Source organism: Equus przewalskii, chromosome 1, assembly GCF_037783145.1.
Source record: "Equus przewalskii isolate Varuska chromosome 1, EquPr2, whole genome shotgun sequence".
NCBI lineage: Eukaryota > Metazoa > Chordata > Mammalia > Perissodactyla > Equidae > Equus > Equus przewalskii.
In genome coordinates, this window is record NC_091831.1 from 1,606,176 (window position 1) to 1,623,718 (window position 17,543).

Here is a 17,543-nt window from a genome sequence, read left to right on the forward strand (position 1 = left end):
TGTGGGTCTTCGTGGATGGGGGGCAGTGTTCCTTGGGGCTGCTGGCGCCTGAGACGGAGGCTGAGCTACTCTGGGCACCGTGTTGCTCCCTTCATGCCCTGTCCTGTCTGCGGGCGGGGTGGCCTGCCCCAGCCCCACAATGAGCCAGGAGGAGGGGGCTGCACGGCCCCCAGGACCCTCCTCCCTGCCTTGGCTCTGGTCCTCCCTGCTTTGCACAGGAGCCTGAGTTCAGCCTCCAGCTGGCACCACAACTGACCCACTGCTAGGTGGAATGGGCCACAGGAGGGCCACAGGGATTCCTGCAGGGTCGGGGGGGGGCCACTGGGGGTCTGCTCTGACCGGGGCTGGTGGCAGGCACAGGGCCTTTCGGTCACCTCACCTGGTGTCCTTCTGTTTTTTCTGCAGTGAACTTCGACCACTTCCAGATCCTGCGGGCCATCGGGAAGGGCAGCTTCGGCAAGGTAAGGTGGAGGCACAGGAGGCCGTGGCAGGACCACAGTGTCGGACAGGCCGGCCCCTCGGTCCGCCTGCTGTGGAGAGGCCCACCTCCCTGGGTCTGTCGATGGAGGGGGTGGGTGTGCTTCTTGCCCAGCAGGCCGGTGGTGGTGGGGGCCGTCTGGGTGGGCTGTTGACTGAGCTCCTGACCGCTAGGGTCTGAAGTCCAGGTCTTCAGGGTCTCATAGCTCAGCAGGAGCTGAGGGTAAGATGGCTCAGCTGCTGGGCTCTGCAGGGCCAAGACCCCGACACCCACTTACTCTCAATGCTGAGGCTCGCTTTGCGGGCAAGAGTTTTCCTTAGAGGTGGGAGCCTGCTTGAGGCCCAAAAGTTCTGGAAGCGTTGTAGAAGCTGCTCCGTGGTGTGGCTGATTGGCCACATGCAGAGCTGCTGGGCTGCTCGGAGGCCGTTGTTGCAGCTGGAGCCCAGAGGCCAGGCTGAGCCCACGCGGGGTCTGCAGGGCATGGAGGGGCAGGACCGAGGGTGGGCGCCCAGTGTGCTTCCTCCTCCTGGGGTGGCCGTGCCGCTTGCGTCCTCGTAGGCCTTCCCCGAGCCGTTTCTCCACGTCCTTGTGTTTTTTCTTGGCCAGATCCAAATCCCTGATTGCTGCCTTGTAACATCTAGAGATGGGGGTAATTATAACTCAAAGAGGCTTGAGGAGCTTCTGAAAAGGTTAAAATTAGCTCCCGGGACTCGGCCCTGATGGGTCTGCTGTAAATGAATCTCTTCTGAACGGACAGCTTCTCTGCAGCCGTCGAGGGCCTTGGCAGGTGAGGGTTGCGCCCCCTCCGTCTGCACAGCTGTCTGGACCCGTGTCTGTTTGAGCTCTGCAAGCCTTTGAAAGGGTTGCTGTGCTACCGAGCTTAGTGCACAGAGTATTTGAGGCTGCTAATTGCCTCCACTTCGTTGTATCACACGGGGGCTGCCTTAGGGTCCCGGGGCCTGGGGTAATTATAAGCCAGAGCAAATTAGCCCCTTGCACGAGTCCATTGAATCCTCTTATGCATTCAGGAGAGAATGTTTTAACATCTCTCCATGTCAGGAGGTAACTGCTGGACCTGTGCCTTTTGTCGACTGTGCAAAGATGGCTGATGCAAAAGACCAGGTCCTAAAGTTGAATTTGTCAGACACTGACGGCTGGTTGGGACAGCCTCTGCCCTCCTGGCTTCTCGCAGCTGAGGGGAGGTTCTGTCCCCCAGGGCCACAGAGGGTGTGGGGAAGCTGGAGGGGCAGGCAGGGTGGGCTTCAGGGAACAGCAGTGGAACCGGCAGCGGAGGACACCAGCGGTGACCGGGTTTCTGGAGGGGTGGTTTCTATGGGGAGACACAGGGGTCATCCAGGCATTTGGAAAATGGGCCGAGGAGGCATGCTGAGGACTCTCAGGCACAGGCTAACCTGAGGCAGGTGAGGCTGGTGGGCATGGCGCCCAGCAGCCGCTTTCCTGTCCCCACCTCTTCTCCACCCCACCGTTCCCCTCCAGCAACTCGTGCACACAGCTGGGCAGCCTTCCCATCCCCACAGTGTCTGCAGAGCCCCAGGATTCTGTCTTCTCTGACCAGTTCTTGGCTTTGGAGAACCAGCTGGCCACAGGGTCCCGGAAATGGGGCTCTGCAGAGTGGGGTGACAAGAGGAAGCCGTGGGATCCTGTCGGGGTTTTGTTTTCAGATGGAAGTTATGGCTTAATTGGAGGGCTCCTTCCTGCTCCCTAATTAGGCTGCCTAATTAGGCCTCCAGGGGTCTCTGGGCTGCAGTTGCTGGTTGCCGGGTGGGTGTCTGGAATGTGGGGAAGGCCAGGGCCCACCACAGTCCTGGACACTGGTCCTTCCAGCTGCTCTCAGTGGCCAGGGCAGTGACCCCATGAGGAGAAGGAATGAGGGTTTGGAAACTCATTGGGGCTTGAGAAGGCTGGCTCTGAGTGTGCGTGGCTGGGCCCCTGTGTGCGTCTGTGTATCCGCGGCCTCATTTCCGAGGGTGTGCACAGGCTCAGCCACGTGGGACCCCACAGTGAAGACTGGCTTTATGAACTGCTCTCGGTCATCTGGATGTGAACATTCAGATGCCCTCCTTCACGAGTAGAGGCAAAGTGGTTGGTGTGTGTCTGTCACGACCAGTCAGTTCCAGTGAAATGGCCGTTTACTCTCTGGGGCGATAATTTCTGGAAATGAATTATCCAACTTGCTGTATCTGGTCCTTGGGTATAAAGACTGGTTATTGTTTTTTAAATGTTTTTATTGTGGTAAATTACACATAACATAAAATTTACCGTTTTAACCATTTTTAAGTGCACAGTCTGATGACATTAAGCTCGGTCTCATTGTCATGCAGCCACCATCCATCTCCAGAACTCTTTTCATCTTGCAAAACTGATGTTTCACGTCCTTATTTAACATTAAGGCCCCTCCCACTCCCTGGGCCCTGGCGCCCACCATCCACTTTCTGTCTGTGAATCTGACTGCTCCAGGGACCTCGTATAAATCGATCATACAGTATTGGCCCTTTTGTGTCTGGCTTATTTCACTGAGCAGAATGTCCTCAGGCTCATCCATGTTATAGCAGGTGCCAGAATTTCCTTCCTTTTAAAGGCTGAATAATGTTCCACTCTATGGCTATGTCACATTTCATTTATCCACTCATCTCTTGAGGGACACTTGGGTTGCTTCCATGTTTTAGCTATTGTGAACCATGCTGCTGTGAACGTGAGTGTGCAAATATCTGTTAGAGATCCTACTTTCAGTTATTTTGGGTATATACCCAGAAGTGGAATTACTGGATCATATGGCAATTCTTTTTTATTTTATTTTTTTAAAGATTTTATTTTTTCCTTTTTCTCCCCAAAGCCCCCTGGTACATAGTTGTATATTCTTCGTTGTGGGTCCTTTTAGTTGTGGCATGTGGGACGCTGCCTCAGCGTGGTTTGATGAGCAGTGCCATGTCCGCGTCCAGGATTCAAACCAACGAAACACTGGGCCGCCTGCAGCGGAGCACGCGAACTTAACGACTCGGCCACAGGGCCAGCCCTGGCAATTCTATTTTTAATTTTGGGAGGACCCTCCATACTGTTTTCCACAGTGACTGCACCATTTACATTCCCACCAATGGTGCACAGCATTCCAGTTTCACCACGTCCTCACCAGTACTTCTTGTTTCCTGGGTTTTTGGTAGTGGCCATCCCAGGCATGTGAGGTAGTGTCTTATTGTGGTTGTGATTTGTGTTCCCTGATGGTCACAGAGACTGACGTTGAGGTCCCATCGGTGGCATACTCATCTCTAGTGAGGAACCGTGTGAGCGCCGGGCTCCTCGGGCCTGCGAGTCCCCAGGTGTCTGCAGAGGAAGGGACTGGGCGCCCGCAGGCCTCCTGTTGGGGACTGGGGTTTGATTTTGTTGAAGTTGTTTTCACTGAACAGCAGGACAGTGACATTTTTATTCAGAGCAGAGACTAGTGGAATGCCTCCTGCAAGGAGAGAGTAGTCGGGTGGTCCAGGGCTCAGGAGGGCAGATCAAGTCAGAGATGCATAAATAGAAAGATTAGCATGAAGTTTCGAAGTGAAGATGAGTGAAAATTAGAAGGACCAGCTGGCTGGAGCTCCCGTTTTCAGTTCCCAGTCAGAGGACATCCCTGCCCCACAGTGGGAGTCACCCTCTTAGCGCCAGCTTCCAGGTTTATCCCTCGTTCATTCGCTCACTCCTCGTCGAGCCTGAACTGCGTGCCTGGGTGTCCTCTGCTTGGGGGCAGCAGGCCCTGGTGGCCCACCTGGCTCAGGCATCAGAACTTAATGCCTGGCTCTCTTTGCTGAGCTGGAGCCCCAAGAAGAATCCCAGAGGAACTCTGGAAGTCTCCATGGGAAGGACATTTGCTGGATGGACTCGCTCTTCTCCTGGGCATCCTCTCTCCCGGCAATCGCTGGTTGGCCTTGAACAGCTTGGCACGTGTCTATCCCATTGATACCTGCTATTGGAGAAGTCATGTCCCAGGGGAGATGATTTTGCTCTCCAGGGCAGAGCAGAAGCTGGTGGTGGTTTTGTGGGCCGTGAGAACACAGCATCCCCTGAGTTGAGGGCTGGAGAGGGCTCTGTCCCTGGTTCTTCTGGGACGTCATGACCACCTGACCACGTGAGGAGGCTGGCACCATCCTCGGTGCAGAGAAGCCAGGAGAGAGCCATGCTGCCGATGGGACACTCTCCCCACCATCGTGCCTGTGCATGGTGTCCACCCAGCTCTGGGAACTGGGAGGTTTCGCACCGCTGTGCCTGGTCTCGTATGAGCCCCCAGGCGTGGGCCTCACTCAGTGGGGGACAGGTGAGCGCCACAGGTGTGTTTGGACTGTGGGTCTCCATGGTGACACGTGTGGCAGCCCTCAGCCAGGGACTGAATGCGCCATATCTGGGATCTCAGATCGCAAGTGACAGACACTTCATTCAAGCGAGCTGCAAAGTGGGTAGCAGATATTAGCTAAGGGTGGGGAAGGGCAGGGGTGGCTGGTTCCCAAGGCAGCTGAGCTGGGCTGGGATCCTGCCAGGGCTAGGTGGCCGCTGCCCGCCTGGGCCCTCTCTCACCAGCCACAGTGGGGACTCGCCTGCTCAGCCCTGGGTGGCCCCCGAGCTCCATGGCCTGGGACAACCAGGCTGCTCTCTTCCCGCCCTGGGATGAGCTAGCGCAGGGCAGCCCTTCTTGGCCTGGCGCAATCCTGTGCTCCTGTGCTGCATCTTTCTCTGCAAATGAGGGTGTAGTGGTCTACAGAGATTTGTTACAAAGCAGACGGTGCTCAGGGGCGCTGGGATAGCCCCTGGGGGCTGGGCAGCCCCCACTCTGTGCTCACTGTCCCCGCCGGTTCAGAGCGTCTGCTGGAGCAGAAGCAGCAGCTGGCTGAGATCTGAAGGCGGGGTTCGTCTGCAGTGCTGGCGTGGAGTGGGGAGTCCAGCGGCGGGGCGTGTCGGCTCAGAGCCTTGCCTTTGGGGGCCCCCGGCAGCCTGGGAAGGAGGACGGAGTTTGGGCAAGGCTGACTTAGCTAGTTGCCATCTTGACCTGGTCTTTGGAAAACCACAGTTTCAAAGAAATAATTTCTAAAAATGGTGAACTGTGAACATATTGATGTTTTTCTCTGCAAATGATGCCCCTCGAAAGCAGAGATGTCAGTAGGGCCAGCCTACATGTGGATGCCCCAGGGCCTGCCTCTCCTCCTCCTCTCCTTCTTCTCTTCCCATTTCCTCCTCCCCCTCCTCCTCCTCCCCCCCTTTCTCCTTTTTCTCCTCCTCTTCCTCCCTCCCCCATTCTCTTTCTCCTCCCTCTCCTCCTCCCTTCTCCTCCTCCTCTTCCTCCCCCTCCTCCCCCTCTTCCTCCCCCTCCTCCCCTCTCCTGTACACTGCATCCTGGCTTGGCCTTCTTCCCAGAAGGTGTGGAGTTCACTCACTGTCCCGGGCCTGAGGCTGCCCTTGGGAACCTCAGACTTGCCCCCTGGGTCCACATCAGGGACGCCAGCCCCACTGACCAGGTTACGAGTCCCAGACCACTGCCTCCCACCAACTCCAGTGCATAGCCCACCAGCTGGGGTTGGCTGTGTGGGGTCCTGCCCACCTCTGCCCCAGGTTCAAGGTTTGGCTCATGGGCAGAGTTGGTTTTCATTAAAAACCAAACTCCCCAGAGGCCTGTCCATCTGGAATTACGCTTGCAGGAATCTCTGTAGCATAGTCTTTACTCACAGTTCATGTTCACCAGGGTGGTTCCAGCCATAGGACTGAGGGGTCCCGTGAGGGAGGGAGGAGACGGGCCCTCTTGTGAGCATCCTGCCCTGGGGAGTCCCCTAGGGCTGCTGAGGGTGGAGGGTGGGCTCTGCCCCTCCCCCTGGGAGGCAGGTAGGTCCTCCTTGGTGCCCTTCCAGAAACCTCCTTGATGGGACGCCACCCTCGGGGAGGCAAGGCTGCTGTTTCTGGCTTGGGCCTGGCCCTCCCTTACTGCAGCCTTTGTGGGTGTATTTCTTTCTTTGAAACATGCCCTTCCCCCCTCCTTCCAACTGGGGGTCCACTGGGGGATGAGGCTCTATCCCACCCCTCATTCCTTGGCTCTGAGAAGTCCCCAGGCCCCTGCCTGTCGCTGGGCTGAGCACCCCTTGGGGGCCCTGAGGCCCCTGGGCTGACGTGGACACAGCTTTCTTCTCCTAGAGCTGGGGCTGGGGCCATGCTGGGACCTGCTGCAGTTACCCTGGCTCAGTGCCCAGCCACCGCCCAGCAGGGCCTAGACAAAGGTCCTTGGCCTTCCCAGGACACTGGGCACCATGGGAAATGCTTCTCTGGCAAGAGCAGGATGCCCATCCTGACCCTCAGGAGGCCCACGTGGGGACGGTGGGACATTGGGATGCCAACTCCACAGCCTGATCCCACTTCCCTGGGAGGAGCAGCCGGTGGGGGCCACTGCCCCTCTCTCTTGGCTCATCCAGTTTGTGGCTCGAGACTCAACAGCTGGCCCCGTGGCCTCACCGTCTGCTCTGAGGCCCTCCACGTGAACTGTGGCGTCCTGCTTTGGCCCTTTCCTGGGGCCACCCTGGGGTGAGTGTCCCCCTCCTGGGAACATGTCTCCCTGGTGGCTGCCTAGGCAAGCCTGACATTTGGCCGCCCTCCAGACCCCTCTGCCCTGGGCCTCCGTAGCGCCCTCTGCATATGTGGCCCTGGGCCGCTAGTGCCCTGACTTGTGGGACAGCCCACTGGGAAGGGCGTGGCCTTCGCAGCAAGGGCTCTGGCTGCAGCCTGGCCCGAGGGTGCTTGGTCCTGCCCAGAAATCGGCTCTGCCTCATGTCTGGGGCTGTCAGAGGAGCCCTCAGGGCCCTGTGGTCCTTGAGGCTGTATCCAGGCTCCAGCCGCCCAGCAGGTGGCCTGTGCTCACTGCTGCCGGGAATCAGAGTGCTGTTTACATGCACAGGCAGGCGCTTCCCCCGCCTCTGCCTCTTGGCTTGGGTCTCCCCAGTTCTGACCCGCTGACATCCAGCTGAGCGATGTGGCTGTGGTTTATTCCAGGGCAGATGGTTTAGGTGGAATAATTAAGACTTGGAGAAAATCCATCCCTTTTTCTCATGGAATCGATGATTGTCCAGCCTTCAAACTCTGGTCCCTTTCTTCCCTCCTTGGGCCCGTGTGTGAGTGTGTATGTGTGTGTGTGTCTGCCTGTCTGTGAAGGAGGCGTCTGCCCGCACTGCCCAGCTGTGTGTGTTTGGCCTCTAGGACATTGCGTTCCTTCTCCAGGCTGCAGTGATCACAGGATTATCACGGCATTCTGTTGGGCATTTGTGGGACGCGGCCCCCACCCCCAAGGGTCAGTGGTGTTTGAGCCTGGTTCAGGGTCTCTCCCCAGGGCCCCTCCGGGACAGGCTGGTGGTTGAGGGGGCTCACACCTGTCGGGGGTGGAGGTTGTGGCACCCTCGGAGGCCACGCTGACCCCTGGCCCAGAGCCTCTGGTCTGTGCCCGTCTGCTGTGCAGGTGGGTGGAGACTCTTTTCTGGCTAGGCTGCTCCTCCTAAAGGCAGTGACTCTGGGGCTCTGGTTCCTGGGGAGGAGACGGGGTGTCCACACTCTCGGAGCAGACGTGACTTGCTTTCCCAGTTCCCTTTTTCCCGGGCAGTGGGCGGCAGGTCGATCAGAGGGTGAGAGGCAGGAACCAAACTCCATCTTTGCAGAAGGAACCTGCGAGGAGCTGCCCTAACGCCGTCCTGCCTTCCGTCCGGCTGCCCTCGCCCTCCTGGCCACGCCTGCCCCTGGCACCCCCTGCCCTGGCCCTCCTGCGCCCTCCCTGGGTTCTGGGGAGGCCCCCACTGCCTGGACGAGCCAGCCCTACTGTGCTTGCATCGCACGGCGTCCACCTGTCACAGCTAGTGTTACTACTTTTACAATCAGAACTAAGACAGCATTCTATTTTGGAAAAAAAGACTTGACTCCATCTGGAATTTAACATTTTTCCTTCGGCAAGCTCACAGCTCCTGAGCCATGTGGGGGCTGCTCGCTTGGCCCTCCTCTGAGGGACCTGCTGCCTGTCCGTCCTCCCCAGAGGGACTGCTGTCTGTCTCCCCATCCCCAGAAGGGATCATTGTCTCTCCGGCCCTTTCTGGCCTCCTGTCCTGCCCAGGGACGCTGTTCTGTTCTGTCCACCGGGGGCTGCTGATTCAGGAGCCTTCGGAGCATCCCAGTTTGAAGAGCCGCCCCCCTGTCCCCCCCACCGCCTTTCAAAAATTTCCGCTGTTGTCACACATTTATTTTTCCAGTTGAACTTTTGAATGAATTTTGTCAGGATCAAAAATAAACTCACTGAAATTTGGGTAGGAATTACATCTTGAGATCCGATGAGAGATCACTGGTCCCCACCCATCTAGGGGTCCAGTACCTTTTTGTTCAAATGTTCTTCATTTTTCATGTTAGTCCTTCACTAACATGATAAGCAGTTTTTGTTTATTATACGTTGTTGCTCTGGAATTATACGATACGTTGTCATGCATGTTATCTTTCTTCATTCTTGTGAGAAGGAGATTTTATCTTCTGACTCTTTTTCCAGTTTGTTGGTCAATAATGACTTCTGTCCACCCCTGTGTCCCCAGCAACCCCCTGCCCCCTGCCTGCCCCCAGCCATTGAGGGGCAGGGGCTGTGCCTGCGGCCAGAGGACTTGGGTGGTCAGTGGGGTGGCTCAGGCACCCAGCCCAGCGGGCAGTGCTGTGGGGGGCGCGGGTGGAGGGTGGGTGTCTGGCCTGCCAGCCTGCGGAGGATCCTTCTGGGAATAGCAAGACCCACTCCTGGCCTCATGAGGGGCATTTGTGGCTTTTAGACAAAATTGTGTCCTTTGTGTGAATCGCTAAGTGTGCTCTGAGCTGGAAGACGATGGGCTCCCATTGGTGTTGTCTACGGGGCCTGAAGCTGAGTTTCCACACCAGGGTCACAGGTCCTCTTTTTGTTTTTTTAATGCTTTTTTGGTGTGGAAGATTGGCCCTGAGCTAACATCTGTTGCCAATCTCCCTCTTTTTGTTTTTTCTCCCCAAAGCCCCAGTGCATGGTTGTATATCCTAGTTGTAGGTTATTCTAGTTCTTCTATGTGGGGCCCTGCCTCAGCATGGCCTGATGAGCTGTGCTAGGTCCACGCCAGGATCCGAGCCGGGGAACCTCCAGCCACTGAAGTGGAGAACATGAACTTAACCACTCGGCCACAGGGCCGGCTCCGTGCAGGTCCTCTTAACAGGGGACATCAGCTGGACCAGGGGGGCATCAGGGAGCGACAGCTGAGGCATCTGAGGGGCACAGCCCTTAGGAGGCAAAGGCATGTCTCCTGGAGGCGGTGTCCCTGTGTGAGTTCCAGAGTCCCCTGACCTGGCTGGGCTTTTCTGGGACATGACTCGCTTTGCACAGGGACACGATTTGGTGTTTGAGCAGAAACATCCAGCTCTGTCCTGTGCCCCTCACGGCCCCGTGGCCTGGTCTCGTCTCTGGGAGGATTTCTGCCTTTCGCTGGCTGGGCCTCCTCCCACCCGCTGCCCTGCGCCTCCCGTCCCGACGGCACCGCGTTCTTCCTCCCTCTGCACCCATGCAAGGGCTGGGCTGGAGACGGCCCCAGAGCTCACCCGCAGACTCCTGGGGTGCTGCCTGCTGTTGATGTTCAGGTGGACGCTTGCCCCTGGCCTTGTGCTCTCATGGAAGGCTGGCCCGGCAGTTGCTTAGAGAAGGAAGGAAAGCATTGGCCGCCTCAGGGATGACGTGGCCAGAGCCCAGGCCGTGTCTGTGTGTTTCTCCAGTTTATGGGGAAAGAAGTAAGAAAATCGGGGTAAAGAGTGCCTTCCCACGGACCCCAGCCACCCGAGGAAGCTCCTGCCCCCACTGTGACCCCAGACCCTCGGGTGGACCCTGGAGACAGGTGGTGAGGAGGTGGGGCCAGGAGGGGAAGAGAGCAATTGTGGAAAGGGATCCGGGACCTTTGGCCTCACCCCTTTCTGGGTGGCCCTATTTGCGAGGACCACCCTCCCCTGCCCGCCTCGATGCCGCCATCCCGGGCCTCCCCCTGCTGCCATCTGAGGAGAAGCCCGAGCTTGGTGATTGCCATGGCAACGCCACAGAGGATGGAGATGATGGGCCGCCAGAGTGTTGCTGTGACATCTTGCTGAGCCTGTGCTCACTGAGTTAACACAGGAAGAGTGTTCCCCGGGTTCCACGCGTTCATTATGGCGGAAACGCTGCAGGGAGGGAGCAGCTGTGGCTGAGAGCTCGGAGATGTTGGGTTCTGGGATGTGAACCTGGCTGTCGATGGGGAGGAGGGTCCCTGGCTGCCACCGGGGGCTGCTAGAGCCAGCTCTGCCTGCAGCCTGTCCTCAGTCCCATGTGGGCTGTGTATCTTTGATGTTCACGCTGGTGGCGAGTGCTGAGTTTTGGCCCTTGCCATCACCGTCCAGCTCCTTGACCAGGCAGCAGCCCCTTCTCCTGAGACATCCAGGCACCAGATCTGGACCCCAGCTCTTAGAAACCTGTGCCTACATGCTGTGGTGTTAGGGCATGGCTCCATGTTCCCGCCACACACTCGACTGCCACCGTGCAGGTAATGTCCATGAGCCTTGGGAAGCATGGCTAAAGGCAAGTCGGCGGGGGCCACCAGAATTCACGACGTCCAGCAGTGTCTGCAGAAGGCCCAGCTGCTGCCTCTGGGCCCTGAGCTCGCACTCTGTCAGGGGGCTGGTGCTGGCTGCTCTCACTGGAAGCCAGGCCCGTCTAGACTCCCCCCGGCCCCAGTGCCTGCCCCCTTCCCCGGGCTGGAGCTCTCCGTCTCTGGGCACCGCTCCTCAGACCCCATCTTGAGATTTAAATTTTATAAGTGAACTTATAAGCAAATTCCTCCTTAGGCTCCCTGATGGGAAGTGCTTGGCCGCAGAGCCGTCAGTCGGCTGAAGGACGTGCCCCCGCCCAGCAGGGCCCTTCCCAGCGGCCAAGTCTTGGAACAGCATCATCTCCGTTTCAGGCTAGTGGGCAGAAGCTTTCTATAAAGGGCAAAATCTAGCCTTTGACATGTTTTAAAAGAATGTAAAAAATGGTTTTACTTTCAAGTGCCTCACCACCTGGAAGGAAGCTTCTCTGGTTGGCCGGGGTTTACTCGGGGCTTCCGTTTGGATGGCCTGGGGGCGGCTCTGGGGGCGCCCCTGTTACACAAAGGAGAGGGAGATGCTGAGGATCAAACAGACCAAGTCCCAGGGGGGCTGAGCAGGGAGGGGGACAGGACCAGGCGCTGGTCAGAGAACCAGAGGGGCGCTGTGCATGGAGCATGGGTGGGAGTCACGGAGGGTCAGCAGGAGCTCAGTCCCGAGCTGGAGGGGATGGCAGGGCCTGGGAGCAGGGCTCCTTCCTCTCCCTACCTGGGCTGACTTGGCGAGGGCAGGGTCTGCTCTGGGCTCCCCTGGGCTGAGGGCCGAAGCTGGGACAGGACCCTTAGGTGCCCGGGACTCTCCCAGCTATCGCTGCTGTCTGTTTCAGAACTGCAGGCCCGGAGACCCCGCGTGGCAGCCTCCCACGGAGCAGCATCCAGCAGACCGTTTCCCACATGTTGCAAAGCGGGCCGGAGCACGGTGTGAACTTGCTATTGGTCTCTGGGTCACCCCAGCTTTGATTTTGTGCCTTAAAATAGCCGTCTCTGGTGACTCATTCTGGAGGAGGAGGATGTCCACGTTCTCATTCTCATTCTGGTCCCAGGACAGCACAGGAGTGGTCATTACCTTGGCTGGGGGTCGCCAGGGAGCTGAGGCCAGAGAGGGCGCATCTGGTCTAGAGCTGAGCAGCTTGGGAGAACCGAGCGAGGTGTGGCCAGCCCCCTTGTGTGTCCAGCGTGAGAAGCAGGCTTCCTCTGTCAGGCCAGCTTGGTCTCTGCAGCCGCAAGATGCAGCTCTCCAGGTCAAGGGTGTTCTTCAGGATCGTAGGTGGTGTGGGGGCCCTTGCACCAGCTCCTCACCCTGGGCCTGGGCTACCTTATCTGTAATGGGGGCCCCTGTGGCCCATCTTTGCTCCAGGTGTCTGGCCACCCCTTTAGTCTGCCCCTCGAGAGGGCCTGGTGACCGCGCATAGTCTTCCAGGACCACACGGGCCTCCATGGCCCTTTCCGGGCAGTCAGTCCTCAGCTCCCCAAGATTCCGAATTGCACCGCTGAGCTGTGCTCCACCTCTCTCTGCCCACCAGCTGTCCCATGGGGTCTGCCACTTTGGGAAGCAGGCCGGGGCCCAGCCTGTGCTGCTGCCTGAGGCCCCACCCAGGCTTTGTGGCTGCACAGGCATGGCCTCAATCTTCTCCCTCTTAATTTTGAAAACTTCCAAATATAAAAACAGAGAGAAAGAGTGTAATGACCCAGCACATCCCTGTCTCCCCGCTCCGCCAGTTCCCTGCTGGAAGCTGATCTCATTTCCGCTGTTCCCTCTCCCCCTCGCCCCCACGCTGGGTGGTCAGAAACGAACTCCAGAGAGTGTGTTGTTTTACCCGTAAGTATTTCAGGTTCTGTCTCCAAAGATAAGGGCTCTTTTATTAAATGTAACCACAATACTTCTCACACCTAGAATAATTAGCAACAGCTGCTAACATCAGCAGATATCTTGTCAGCGTGCGCACGCTCCTGACGGTCCTATACATATTTTGTGATTATTACGATCGCTTGGAATTGGAATCCACACGTGGTCCACCCCTTGCGGTTGGTTTCGTTCCATTCGCCCCTCCATCTCTTTCTTCCTCGTGGCTTCTTGGCCGAGAGTCTAGTCGTCCTGTGTCCTGAGTTCCCACCGTCTGGGTCTTGCTGCTTGTGTCACCCTGCAGTCCTCCGATGTCCCGTCCGTGCCCTTGTGTAAGCTGGGCGTGGTCTACACCAGCTGGATGGATCAGGTTTGACTTGGAAGTGAGGCTCCGTCCTGGGGGTGCCCCCCGCGTCATTGGTCAGGAGACCCCGCGTCTGGGCGTCTGCCTCCGAGGTTGGCCACCGTTGGTGGTTCTCGCTAACCTGTGACCTCCTTAGGAGTTGTAAAGTGGGCGTGTTCTAGTTCTACCATTTAGTCTTCCTTGATTAGCTAAAATCATTAACTCATATAATTTCTCTTGTCAACAATTTTCGTAGAGAACATACTTCAGGCACAGCCCATCCAGAAGGATAAATGCCCTTTTTTCCCCTTTATTGGGCAATTTTTAAAGGGCAGAGTGGATTCCTGAGGCCCTTAAAGGCTAGCAGAGCAGTATTTCATTGTGGCTGTGGACGTGTGGGTGGGACACACCTGCTAGGGTCCACTCCCCACAGTTATTATGCTTCTTGATGCTCAGCAGGTCCCAGCCACTGCCGGCCCCTTCATGTGGGCCCCTGAGTCTCTTGACACGGTCTACTGTCCGGGCGGGCAGCATCCTCACTTGCTGGTGCGACACGACACTCTCACCCCGGAAAAGAAGGCTCGGTTTCTCCGTGGCGCCCCGGGTACCTCTGGTGGGGCGTGGCATTTGGAGACCACAGTTTGGGCAGTAGGGCTGCTCGTTGCTCCTGGACCAGCCACTCTTTGCAGGTCTTTGTGGTAGACAGAGCTGGGGGATCCACAGGGAACACCCCACAGGGGGTGTCCAGAGTCGTCTAAAGCAGTTTTCTGTGGTAACAGACTGCCTCAATACACAATTTGGTTTATGCTTTATTTGGCTCTCAATTTTTAGGGATTGCCTTTTAATATTAAATTTAATGATTATGTAAGACATTTGCATGGTGCGAAATAAAAGTCTACAAAACAAGGTGTATTCAGGAAAGTCTAGGCTCCACTGCTGTTCCTTCTGTCCTGTTCCCACCTTCCTCCTATAAATATCCCTTTTGAAAAAGACTTTGGTTTGTATTTCCATTGATTTCTTCTTTCACATATTCATATGATCTGCTTCTTAACTAAATGTAACCCACCATTCACTTTTCTCCACGCCTCGTTTTTTCACTGAACAGTGAGTATTCCAGGATATCACACTCTGCCCCCAAAAGACAATACCAGTCATTCCTTCTTACAGCTGCACACACGCCACCGCGCAGGCGTGCTGATGGTTTTCCTGTGGCTGCTGTAACAACTTACCACAAACGTCGTGGCTTAAAACAATACAGATTTATGATCTGCTGGTTCTGGAGGGCGGAGTCTAAAACAGGTCAGCAGTGGCCCGAAGGCCAGGTGTGGTGGGCTGCTCCTTCCGGAGGCTCCAGGGGAGGATCCCTTCCTTGCCTTTTCCAGCTTCCAGAGGCCGCTGCGCGTCTTGGCTCGTGGCCCTGCATCCCTCAGACCTCTGCTCCTGTTGTCACGTCTTCTCTGACTCTGGCCCTCCTGCCTCCCCCTTCCCCGAATAAGGATTCTAGTGATGCCATTGGGCCCACCTGGTCCTCCGTCTCAGGATCCTTCACTTAATTCCATCTGTAAAGTCCCTTTTGCCATATGAGGTGACACAGTCAAAGGTCCAGGGATTAGGACATGGACATGTTGGGGACCGTTATTCTGCCGACCACACACGTTACTGGTGAGCATTAGGCAGTTTCCAACCTTTGCAGTTTCAAGCACCGCTGTATTTGTTATACCACATGCATAAGCCGAGCCATGTTTTTGCCAGTGTATCTTTGGGTTAGTTCCTAGAAGGGGGGATACATGGGTTGCAGGATGAATGCAGATGTAATGTTGGGAGCTGTTGCCAGATCCCCCACCGGGGCCGTGTACCCCTTCATTCTCCACCAGAGAGCCTGCCATGGGTTGTTTTGTCGAAGGTTTTGGTTTTTGCCAGTCGGACAGGGAAGAAATGGCACTTCAATTAGTTTTACTTCCCATTTCTTTCACGATAGCAAGGCTGAGCGTCTTTTTAAATGTTAGAAGGCCATTTGCATATCCTGTGCCCATTTTTCTATTGGGTTCATGGTCTTTTTTATTTTTAGAGGCTCATTATGTATTAGGGAATTAACCTTTTATTTCTGAATAAGTCGTAAATATTTTTCCCAGTTCATTATTTGTCTTTCAACTTTATGTGTTTTTTCCATGTAAAATATTTTTATTTTTATACTGTCATGTTTTTCAATCTTTCTCCTTGTTGCTTTTAGATTTTAAGTCGCAGAAATGTTGTCCCTACTTCCAGTTATTGAGGACTCCGTCGTGTTTTCTTTTATCACTTCTCTGTTTCATTTACCTGTTAAAACTATTATGAATTTGGAGTTTATTCTGGCTTATAGTGTCATCAATGAATCCAATTTTATTTTTTTTAATATAGCTATTTAGTCATCGCCCCACTTATTAAAAAGTCTGTTTACCCACAAATTGGAGGTGCTGCCTTCATGATATACTGAATAGACCTACGCAGTTGGGTCTGCTTCTGGATTTTCTCTTCTGTTTTATTGGCCTGCCCGGCTGTTCTGCTCCAGGTCCGCACTTTTTATTATGGAGGCTTTATATAGCATGCTTTGATACCTGGTGGGCTCACATCGCTGCCTGGAACTTCTTTTAAAGGTTTTTTCCCGGCTATTTTTGCTTGATTGTCTTTCCAAATGAATTGTATAACCAGCTTGTCAGCTCCAGAAAAAAAAGCCAGCCCTGGTGGTATTTCTTGGGACTGTGCTGAGTTTGCAGAGCATCTTGGGCTGGAGGCCCATGTGAGTGATGCTGGGTCTCCGTCCGTGACCCTGGCCTGCCTCCATCTGCTCCAGCCTGCGTCCACGTCTCTCAGGAGAGCGTTGCAGCTTCCCTCATCTGGGTTTTGCCGAGGCGTTTTCTTTTCTTTTCTTTTATAAAAGTATTTTCTCTTCCATTCAGTCTTCAAGCTGGGCTTGTTTGCATATGTGCAGGCCCTCGGTATTGTGTGTGTTGATTTGATAATCTGCTGGTTCACTGATTTTCTCATGATTGCAGTAGCGTTTCCATTGCTCATTTTGATTCTGTTGAATCCAGATGTAAAAGCAAGTCATCCGCAAGCATAGGTGGTTTTCCCTCTTCTGTTCCAGTTCTGGTCTGGAGGCTGGGCTGTGCCGGGTGCTGGCTAGGGGGGTGCTGCCTGGGGGCCCACTGCTCTCTGATCCCATTTCCTCACCTGCCAGATGGGGCAGCAGAGGGACCTGCCCCAGGGGTGCTCTGGGGACTAGATGAGAAAGTGAACGTGGACGCCCCAGGCCTGCTCCTGGCACTCAGGGTGTCTGGTCCGGGGTACCTGGTCTGCAGACGGGGGCTTCCAGGGGGCCACGCGATGCCTCAGTCGGCTTGCTGAGCATCCTGCTGGGCCTCTGGGGGCAGGGGCCTGGCCACACCTTTTCCTTCTGCCTGGAGAGGAAGCTCCTCTGGATGGCACTGGGACCCTCTGCTTCAAGTATTTTTTAAATAGTCATTCCTCAGTGCCAGCCCTGTTTTAGGTGCTGACGAGAGGTCTGGGAACAAGGCAGACAAACCCCTCCTCCGTGGGGCTGACCCTCTGTGGGGAGGGACAGAGGGTAGGCAGGGTGACAGATGGCTGTGCAGCATGCGGGCTGGGGATGAGGGTGTTGGGCGAGGCAGGGAGGCAGGTGCTCTGGGGTGGCGAGAAGTGGGCATTTTATCTGCAGGTGGCCAGCAGCCTCGGGGAAGCAGAGATGGGCACGCTTCCTTTTTCCCGCACACGCGTGTTACATGGAATGTCCGCCTGTCCTGGGGGAGACCAACCCCAGCTCTCCCACAGGGAGGTGGTGCCCTTGGGGCCCGGATCCCACTGTCTCTGCTCTGGCAATCCTGCTGGCTTGCCCCTCATGGCCCCAGGGTGGCTGCTGCACCTCTGAGCCTGCATCAGGGTTCCGAGCTTGATGAGGGGGCCAATAGGCCCTGCGTTCTCTGCTGCAGAGAAGATCCTAGAGGTGCAGACTTCAGGACAGGTGTGCATAAGCCCCTTGGTTTCCAAGATCCTGGGAAGGCTTTGTTTCATTTGGGCTTGACTGAGTTTAAAATCCTCTGGCGATGTGAGGGGATCCCCTACCCAGCTCCAGAAGTAGAGAATGTTCTAGCCTCTGCAGATATGGGCGTGGGCCTACTGTCTCCCCTTTCTGCTTTGGGCTCATGAGGAGCCTGG

General features: G+C 56.1%; 1 protein-coding gene across 2 annotated transcripts in view; it reads left to right on the forward strand.

Annotated features, from left to right (window-relative positions):
* STK32C (serine/threonine kinase 32C) overlaps window positions 1-17,543 on the forward strand; it is a 101,439-nt gene that overhangs the window by 52,232 nt on the left and 31,664 nt on the right. For both annotated transcript variants that reach the window (XM_070633438.1, XM_070633515.1), the window contains exon 2: window positions 406-461. In XM_070633438.1, the coding sequence (XP_070489539.1) occupies window positions 406-461 (56 nt within the window). The remainder of the gene's footprint in view (window positions 1-405; window positions 462-17,543) is intronic.